General features: G+C 28.0%; 1 protein-coding gene across 1 annotated transcript; it reads left to right on the forward strand.

Moving 5' to 3' along the window:
* Positions 1 to 7,283: 7,283 nt before the first annotated feature.
* Positions 7,284 to 8,339, forward strand: LOC124841868 (cryptic loci regulator). The gene is made up of 2 exons (XM_047318241.2): positions 7,284 to 7,696; positions 7,798 to 8,339. Exons 1-2 carry the CDS (start codon positions 7,343 to 7,345, stop codon positions 7,969 to 7,971), a joined length of 528 nt encoding a protein of 175 aa, XP_047174197.1. The 5' UTR covers positions 7,284 to 7,342; the 3' UTR covers positions 7,972 to 8,339.
* The last annotated feature ends 2,645 nt before the right edge of the window (positions 8,340 to 10,984 follow it).

Raw genomic sequence — 10,984 nt, forward strand, 5'->3', positions numbered from 1 at the left:
AAAACTACTTGACAATTATATTTTGAAAGTAAACTCAGGGGTTGCTTTTATTAGTTTTCATAGTGATTATATAGTTTTTAAGAACTATTTGCATATTAATTTCATTTTTTTAAACATTTTACTATATATCACTTTTTCTTATCCGAATTTTTTTAAGATAAAAAGAACGATCAAGAAAAAAATCAAGAGAGACAAGAAAATCTACTTTAGACCCTTTCCACCGAAACATTAATCAGGTCAAAAAAGACTAATGTTGTTGATTGTGAAAAACTATATCTAAGACTTTTTAAAAGAAAAGTGATAAAAATGGATTAAAATTTAAGAAAAAAACGAAAACTAAAATCATATGATAGTTTAGAAAAAAAAATATGTTTAACCCTAAATTTAAACTTCATATAAACATTATTTAAACTCCATAATTTTATAAATAATTATGAAGAAAAAGTATTATTTTCTTTTTCCTGTTGAAGCTCTGTCCCAAAGAAAGCATACACTAGAATTAGATGCATATTTAATAGTACCACATGGTCCGCTGTCAAATATTTCCCAATAACACAGAGCGTGGTGACAATAATAATCCCTTTCTTGAACATAAATGTCAAAACGATGATCAGCACCTGACCATAGAAAGCGACAAAAGTACAAGGTTCTTGAAACAAAGATGTTGGGAGCAAATCGAAAACTGTATGTTTCACCGAATTTTAATGTAACAGGACCCAGATCATGATATTTGTCTTTGCAGTGAACACTCAACTGCTGAAAACCCAACGCCTTCGGATGTAATTTGTTGGTTATTTCAACAGTAACTTTATGATGCAAAGCATCATTTTTAGGAAGAGATTCATCATTACTGTCGCTACCTTTTAACGACACAGAAAGAACTAACAACAAACAAAATGTTCTCATAATTTTCGACATTGAATCCATCATTGCTCAATTGTTTCATTGACGAAGTGATTTCAAAGCAGACCAATTTCTGTTGCATGATATCAGTTAAGCACATATATAAATGCCTCTATGAATAATTAAGTATACATAAGAATGAGATGGATATATATGAACATTCTAATAATAGAAATACAAAAATTTATTTATAAGATAAAATTTACATTTATATATATATATATATATATATATATATATATATATATATATATATATATATATATATATATATATATATATATATATATATCGTGAATTATTCACATATTTATAAAAACGTGTGATCTGCAACATCATTTATTAATATTTAACATATATTTGTATTTTGTTCTTTAATATTGTTTATGCATTGATTGCACTAACGTCATCATATTCTAACCTAAAAGTTTGGTTAAAGAGAAACTGAAATTTGAGACTTTGTTAAAGATAATTAATTAGCTGCTAGTCTAACTAATTATTTATTTGATTTTAAATGAAAGTTATTAAATTTAATAATAAAAATACAATGTATTCGAATACTAAAATAGAATATGCATTAGTTAAGTATTTCCATACATATATAATCTACGTTATTCAAATATTAAGGTTAATCCATTAAAATATGATTTGGTTAAAACATATTTGCTTAACGATAATATATAAATAATACACCGATATAATTAAGACTTAAGTCTTATAACAACATGATATTTATAAAATAACAAGATTAAGATTTGAGTCTTATAAGACATAATTACTAAAATATATTGATATAAAATAAATTTTAAATTCTTAGATCTTAAACATGATCTTACACCACAATAAATAAATATATATATATATATATATATATATATATATATATATATATATATATATATATATATATATATATATTTATATTTATATATAACATCTCAAAGTTTTAATAGTATTAACACTATTATAGGAAAACTAGTGCATATTTAGTCTATTAACTCGTGTAATATGCTTTAATTTTGAAGAAATCGAAGTATATAACGACACGCTGACATTTTGAAAATTTCGCGAACTTATAGGCTTCAATTATAAAATAACGAAGCATATACCACTTTAGACATCAGTTAATCAATAATCAAAGTCGAAAGGTGCGTCAAAATTTTCAAAATTTTCACTATTTTTTCTTCTAAACATGACATATGGTCTCGGTTATTTGAATAACCGTTGTCGTATCTACTAACTATAGCAGTTCTCTAAACAACCATATTTGAAAGATGCGCCAAAATTTTAAATTTTTTTCAAAAGTTTCGCTATTTTTTCTTCTCTAAACAAGACATATGTCTTCGATTATTTGAACAACTACTGTTATATTTACTTTCTATAGTGGTTCCCTAAACAATAGAGGCCGAAATGTATGCCAAATTTTTTCAAAAATCCTGTTTTTTTTCTGAACAGGACATATGACATTGGTTATTTGAATAATCGTTGTCGTATCTACTTTCTGCAACGATTTCCTAAACAACCGAGGTAAAAAAGTTGATCAAAATTACAAAATTGCGACTTTTTTTTTGTGAAGGACATGAACAAATGTTGTCGTATGTCTCGTCTAGGGAAATATTCGCAAAAGAAACGCAAGTTACCATATCACACTTCTCTTATTTGTTCTTTCGCGAACGAGTGATGTTGTCCATTACTCGTTGTTGTGTTGCGTTTGTTGTTCATTGTCGCACTGCGTTCATTGCTCGTTGTCGTCATCGCTTTGTTTGTCTCTGCCGTTGTGGTGAGCGCGATTGTCATTTTTTGTTTTTGTATTTGTAGAATAGTGCATATTTGACATATTAACTCATGTAATATATTTCGTTTCTTGTACGCAATTGCAGATAGTGGTCTTGTTTGTGATTCCGATGGTGAAAAATTTTAAGGTGACTCATGTAAACCACACCCTGTTTTTGATCGTGTTCATTTAGTTCATTCCTAGGTTGTTTCACATTTAGCCTTTGCTTCAAACACCGTGATTTTACACATTTTTTAAAATAGTCCTAGTATTAAGGTTGCCACAAACCCTTAAAATTAAATAATTATATTAAATCAAATATAGTATATTGTCTCGGTTGGTTGTGGAACTGAAGCAAAAAAATAGTCTATAACAACGGTTCTTCTCACAACTGTTGCCAGAAAGCCAATTTTTTTAAAAAAATGATTTTTTTAGTGGACGCAAAATGTCGATTTTTTTTGTTTCGATTCATATTAAGACAAAAAACCTTTCATTTTTTCTTTCGTTTTAATATACTTCGGTTGTAGAACCGCTATCGATTATAAAAAACATTTGTTGTCGAATCTCTTTCCTGGAATCATCACATGTTTAATAAACTAAAATAATTAAAAATTTCTAATATAATCATAGTAAAATATATACAAGAAAGCGCAACAAATCCTTTTACATTTAAATATCTCAACCCAATTCCAAAAATAAAAATTCATCTCATTTTCATACTTAAGGATTAAAAAAAAATTCCTTCGTACTTATCCTATTAAAGACCTATGGATATACTCATACGCATACTAACCTTTCAAATAATAATTTAATAATATTTCTTTATCAAAAATAACAATCACAACAAATAAAATATAATATTATCAGTATTTAATATAAATATATATATATATATATATATATATATATATATTTTTTTTTTTTTCTAATATAAATATTAAAAAAGAAATTATATTTAATTGTTTTCAATACGAGTGAGTGTATTTAATTGCTGAAGCGTTTTCTTTTACCCTCTGCCAGTGAATACTCATTTTATCTCTTTATTTGTGCCTATCACTATTGTTCATTTTGGCATCTATTTGGATATGTTTAATCACAAGGACTAATTATTAATAATTGTATTTTGGGCTGCAGTTTATTTGTTCATATTGGATTGTTTGTACAATGGCCAGCCCCAATTTGGACCAATCACATGGCCTAGTTATGAGTATATAATTTTCACTATGGGTTTTACTCCCTACACCACCCCACTTTACTTCCTGCACCACCACATTTTTTTAAAATGCCAATATTATCCTTTATATTTTAAAATATCCCACACCCCACCCCTTTTCTTCAACGGATGTCAACATCCGTTGAAGAAAAAATTCTTCCACGGACATGCTACATCCGTTAACGGATCTGGCGACATCCGTTGCTTTTTTTTGTTTTTTAGTTTTTAGTTTTTTTATTTTTTTTGTTTTAAATTAATATATAAATATTATTTAATTATTTTAAGATTATTACTTAATTATTTATAAATTAATTTTATTTTATTTAATAAAATAATTATTATTAATTTTAATTTATGTATTATTATTTAAATAATAATTAAAAAATTTATTATAAATATATTAAAACGGATGTGCCACATCCGTTAACGGATGTGGCGACATCCGTTAACGGATGTGGCGACATCCGTTACTTTTTTTGTTTTCTAGTTTAGTTTTTTTATTTTTTTTGTTTTAAATTAATATATAAATATAATTTAATTATTTTAAAATTATTACTTAATTATTTATAAATTAATTTTATTTTATTTAATAAAATAATTATTATTACTTTTAATTTATGTATTATTATTTAAATAATAATTAAAAAATTTGTTATAAATATATTAAAACGGACGTCGCCACATCCGTTAACGGATGTGGCGACATCCGTTTCCTTTTTTTGTTTTTTAATTTTTAGTTTTTTAATTTTTTATATTTTAAATTAATATATAAATATTATTTAATTTTTTAAAAATTATTATTTAATTATTTATAAATTAATTTTATTTTATTTAATAAAATAATAATAATTATTTTAATTTATATATTATTATTTAAATAATAAATTAAAAACTTTTTAAAAATCTATTAAACGGATGTGGCACATCCGTTAACGGATGTGGCCACATCCGTTGAAGTTTTTTTCTTTTAAATAAAAATAATAAACTAAAATATGAAATGTGTAAATGGATGTTACGGATGTCAACATCCGTTGAAGGTGAAACGGATGTTGACATCCGTTTTATAGAAGGGCAAATAAGGTATGGGGAGGTGCAGGGAGCGGTTGGTGGTGGTGGAGGGAGCAACTCTCTTTCACTATGAGCACCATTTTTTTACATATCACCACTGCGAGGCTCTCCCTCTGTCCAATTTGGGCCCAGAAACAAACTCTTTTTGGCATGTTTTTTTATTATAAAATGTTTATTTGTTGGAATTTTAAACTCTTAACTTCTTTTTACCAAATAAAATTAGTTTCACAATAAATTTTGGATAATAGTACGGTTGTTGTTAAAAAATAATTTTCCACACTTCCTTTGGTGTGTTTGTATGGTCATACATTTTTTATGGTATTAGAGTGTCATATTATTAAATCCCTACATCAATACATATACAATTAACCCACACCATGGAATCTCTACTAGATTCATAGAGTTATGCAAAAAAACATATATCATACCCACAACCAATAACAAACTCATAATCATCACAATTATATACTTGAATAAGCACCATACATATTTGTCATCATATTATTGATCAATGAAGCATCAAAGTCCAATATATATTCTCATAAAAAACATTATAAAACCAATTTAAGCAAACCAGAGAATAAGAAGTCACAGAAACATACACTGGTGCTCAGATTAACGCTCAGTGCAATACTTATCACAAGAGAGAGAGCTCAATGCCAAAACTCTCACTTTTGCTTGCTTTGCACTCAACAAAAAAATAGTGAAAATTTCTCCAAACTTGCAGTGATAACTAGTGTTGAACGATACCCTCGTCATTGCTTAACGTTAGACCATTCACATGTTGGCCACTTAGTGGTGAAAGCCATACCAAAAACCTACAACATGCACAACTAAGACCTAATGAACTAGAGACCTATTCAGATGACTAAATTGGTATTCTCAACTCAGTGGTTGATCCAAAAACACGATTTAGTGTCAAAGTGAATACTAATTTACTCAAACTCGCCAGATACTTTGTCCATCAGTTCAACACCAAACCAACAAATTTCAATCAGCTCACAAACATACTACACAATCGAACTTCAGTAGCATCTCAACCAATTACAACATCAATCTCAAACAACCAATATTAAGTAACATTCAACAACTATGACAATGGGATTTCCCATGCCATACTACCAATTTTAGACCATTTCAGACAAGATGAAGCAACATACAACCATCAAACACCAATTTTGAGTAACTCAGACATGCACGTTAAAATTATTATGGTAAAACTTAAAACAAGGTAATTAGCTTCCCTTACCTAGCAGGTATCCAAAATGCTTTAGAAAGCTTAAAACTGCTCCAAACATACAAAAAAACTTCTAATTGTTTCCACGAGCCACGAAAACATGATCTGGACACAGTGTTAGTATCATTGATAAGTAGAGAGTCTTATAAAAGATTTAGATGACACATGTAATGAACCATAACTCTCATGCATAAGAAGAACGAAACAAGTCAGAGAAAATAATAGAAACTAACTTATTCTTTGGCAGAAATTGATTAGGTAAACTTGAAGATCACACTTTAAATACCACTCAAGTTGTATCTGATCTTCAAACAAATGAATATAACTCTTAAAAAGTAAAAAAAAAAACTCTAGAAAAGTAGTTTATAGAAATATGATTTGTTTTAAAATAATAAAACTTGTTTATAATAAAATTTTTAATATTAAAATAATTGAATCTAACCATTTCTAATGTTATTTTCAATATCTTTACAAAATTAATTTTTAATCATATAAGAAACAAATATAAACTTATATTATAAACTTACATATAATATTTTTTTTTTATTGTAGGTAGCTAATTTAGTTCTAAAAAATTGTTAAATTTAAGTAAATAGTCACTTAAGGGATAAAATAGTAAAATAATTATTTTAGTTTAAGAGGCATTAAATTTAAATTTGTAAAAAGTATTTAAATTTAAATATAAGATTATTTAAAGGGAAAAAGTTAAAAAATGGATAAATTTAAATAAACCGTAAAGAGTAAACATGGTGTGATAATTATTTTAATTTAATAAAATTAAAACGAATGTATAAAAGAAATAGATTCTCATAGATAAATCTAAAAATTTGTATATAAAAATGTACATGTTTTTATGAAATATATTATCGATAATGGACAATAATGGGAAAATAGGCAGAACATTTTTAAAATATGCAGAACATTAGAAACAGAAAATAAATATTTTAAATAAAGTAAAATTAAAATTATAAAAGAATGAAACTTATTCTAAAATAGTTTGGTTATTGGGATTAAAATTTAGAAATTAATTTAAAATAACTAACAGAACGAAAAAGGTTTAATAAGAAAGAAATGTTAGAAAAGGGGCATATTTGAAGGAATTCAAAATTGAAAAGTCAAAAACCCGCGATCTCTCCCATTTTTCAAAATGGAAGACGACCACCAATGGGAGCTCTGCAACGACGACGGCTTCATCTTCAAGCGCAAGCGCCGCCGAATCGACGCTCCACCGCCGCCAGAGGCCGACGAATCGGCGGCGGAAAACCTTCGGAGAGAGCGTAAGAAACAAACCCTACTCAAGCTCAAATCGAAGTACGAGAAAGAGATTTTTCACTGGGAAGCACTGTCGAACACCTTGCTCGCACTGCAACAACGCACCGCTCTTCACACTCCTCAACAACAACAACAGCAGCAACGTCTAAACCAAGCCCAATCCCTCCCTTCCCCTTCTTCCTCAACCGGTTCCGCCGGTAGCTCCCTCCTCCGCGACCTCCTATTGCAGGTAAAACCCTAATTTGCTAAATATAGGTTCTACATGAGATTTTACAATTGAATTGGAGAGATTGTGGGTGCGACAATGAACTTAGTGCGTGAATTGAACAGGTGGAAGCGCAGGAAGCGATAATTCGTGATGTGTCAAATTTATGCGACATAGCAGAAGCTGTGTGCGTTAAGAGAGAAGAACAGTTCAAACAAACCTTGTTTGATCTTCCAATTTGGGTATCACCGAATGACCTCATGGAAGTGCTATGTGGTGATGATGACGACGATGATTGAAGCCGCTATTGCTCTGCACAATGCCACAACCGATTTTATTATCTGTAAGTGTAACTCTGTAGCACAGTGATTTCGTGTAGATTAGGCATTTGGCAAAATGGTAAATATATTTATCGATTGATTGTGTTGTGAAGAATATTTTTAGGCCGATGAATGATAAGAATATATATTATGACGAGTTTTAAAAAGGGAGTGAAAGAGGGAATGTGGGTGGTTTTGTATAAAGTTCATTAATTTCTAGAATCTAATGCCGTTATGATTAGTGATTCTCTTTTGAGTATACGCTGAATATTGCTTTTGTTTATTGTAATGCCATGAATATATTGTACGAGGAATTTTATGCAGCAGTACTTCAATTTTGTTTTGTATATCTATGTACTTTAGGGTATATCATCAATACATATTGAGGAAGTAGTCAAACCTTTGAAATATAGATACTTTTATCAACAAAATTTTTGAAAAATGCAATTTTATTATGTTTAATAAATTTTATATCTTTTTAAAGTAAGTGTATCTTATGTATTGTTTCGTATACTCGTATTGTATTTGTATATCAAAGTACGACACCCTTGAAAATAGAATATTTGTAGCTCCGTTTTTATTTGACTAGTTTTGAGTAATGAAATATATGTATGGTTTCTAAGTCATGAAACATTCTAGACAAATTAGGGATTAGAAGTTGAAAATAATTTAAGAAATGTTAAGTTACATTAAAGAAATGATGCATATCATATGTCCACTGAGTAAGTCTAATATAAGAAAATGGTAGACTAAGCGTATGTTTAAAACCCTTGGTTTTGATGTAATGTCAATTCATCCTCTTAATACTTGTGAGTTTGCTGCATTTAAAAAGGTACAAATGGTTTTCCAAATACATGATAGTTGGTCAGTTGTATGTATATTAATGCAATTTGGATATAAAGAACCCTTTGAGATTGATTATGTGGACGTAGTCCTTGGTCAAGCTTAGCCTCTTGGTTGCCACACTCATTCTCTTCTACCTAAGCCATTGATTGCCTTTATACAATTTTCCATCCACTTTTTAGATTATCCATCGTCAGGCAAACTATAAACCTTGTCCATAGTCTATCTAATGTGACATGATTAAATCACTTCCTATTTGTTTTAACATTAGACATTATTTTTAGCGAACCCCATGTTCCAGCATAAATCTTTAACTCAGGTTACTTTAGAGGCATTTCCATCTAGACCCTTAGGCTTTGTTGGGGTGGGGTAAAGTTTAGAATAAGAGAGTCAAAGAGTGTAAAGTTGAATTGAGAAGCAAATGAAAAGTTTGTCCTGAATTTAATTGATGACATAGAATACATAATTTAAAATATATTTAGAAAATAATTTTAAAATATTTTAATGTAAAAAAGTAAAATTTTGAAAATGTAAATTAAAGTTAAAATAAAATTAAAATACAGAAATCATTATAAATTTTTAATAAATAAAAAAATATATTTTAAAATAAAATATATTAAAATTAATTAGTAAAATTTAAATTTATTTATTTAATTTATTTAATATTTTTATTTATTATTAATTATACAATCAGTATAACAATCAAATATATTTATAAATATTTAATTTAATTACTATACATTACATATTAATTTAAAACTATATAATAAATAATATTTATAACATTTCATCTAATAGTATAAAACTATTAAAAAATATTATAAAATTGATAATGCAAATTAGATAGTGAAAATAATAACTATAATAATAGAATATATACAAAGAAACTAAAGAGTACATGAGTCTTTCACAAAAACTAATTCCTATACAAGTAAACCACTATAAGCTAGGGAATTACCTATAGTATTACTACCTACTTTCTCATATACTTACATTGATTAGGTGATCATTGCAAAAATAGACAAACAAACATAACACACAAAAGGACAACCTAGTATTCTAAAAAAGTCATCTTAAACTAGTGAATCATGTTACACATATATAAAACTAAGTTTGGATAGATGCACTAAATGTATATGCACACAAGAGAACTTACTTCTAGTCTTAATTATTTGGATAGATGCATTTAATATCAAAATTATTGGAAACGTATATTTGTGGTGACCTCTATTGCTATGCAAAACTATTGTCAATGGATTTCACCCTATCATTTACAAAGTTAATCCTCTTCGTATTTGTGGCTATTACCTCATGTGACTTTCACTACATAAATCATTCTACTAGACATGAATGTGAATGGTTGTTCAAGATATCTTCTTACTTGAATTCATACATCAATGCATACACTAAATAAGCATCACCATATAATCTTCATTTGAGATTCCTAGAATTACGCCAAACCTTTTGCGAAAAGTGACACTCAATACCAAAGCACTCGCAAAAAGTGGTAATTAACAACACGTTTTGGCACTCAATGACATCTTTTGGCACTTAGCGTCCTGAAGCTAAAATGCTTTTAAACCTGTTTCAATGTTATATGAGAAATAAAAAATGAATGCTATGATTGAAAGAATCTGACTTGTTCAATTGATCAATTTGGTACCTTCCCTTTCGTGTTTTGATTCAAAACAATTCTAAATTTATTGGTACTTGAACTAATTTGTTCAATTGTTAGATTCTAACTCTCTCATTTACACACAAAAGCAATTCCAATTAATCACAACCATTCTAACACTTAATATCATCACAAGACCACATTAACAATACACACCAAACTAGATTTAGAAAAAAAAGTCATTTTTATCTCCAATTTGTTCTAGTAGCAACATGTATCCATCCAATTGATAAAAATAACATAAAACAGATCAAGACTAGCTTTTCTTACTTGATCAAAACTCGCCAAGGATTCTTTAGATAAAATCAGTTCCTATCCCATTGAAGGCTTTATCTACTATAAAAGTTATCAAGAACATGATCAAATCACACCATCATGATCATTGACCAATATATATTCAAAAAGAAGAACTAAAAGAGGCATGCAAACAAGAAAAACTTGCATATATTGATGAAAAAGTAAATGAATTTAGAA

This window comes from Vigna umbellata, chromosome 4 (genome assembly GCF_029865625.1).
Source record: "Vigna umbellata cultivar VRB3 chromosome 4, Vumbellata_1.0, whole genome shotgun sequence".
Classification (NCBI taxonomy): Eukaryota; Viridiplantae; Streptophyta; class Magnoliopsida; order Fabales; family Fabaceae; genus Vigna; species Vigna umbellata.

Coding starts and splice junctions, on each gene's coding strand:
- LOC124841868 (XM_047318241.2), top strand. CDS start 7,343: ATGGAAGACGACCACCAATGGGAGCTCTGCAACGACGACGGCTTCATC. Junction 7,697..7,797: donor TCCGCGACCTCCTATTGCAG/GTAAAACCCTAA, acceptor TGAATTGAACAG/GTGGAAGCGCAGGAAGCGAT.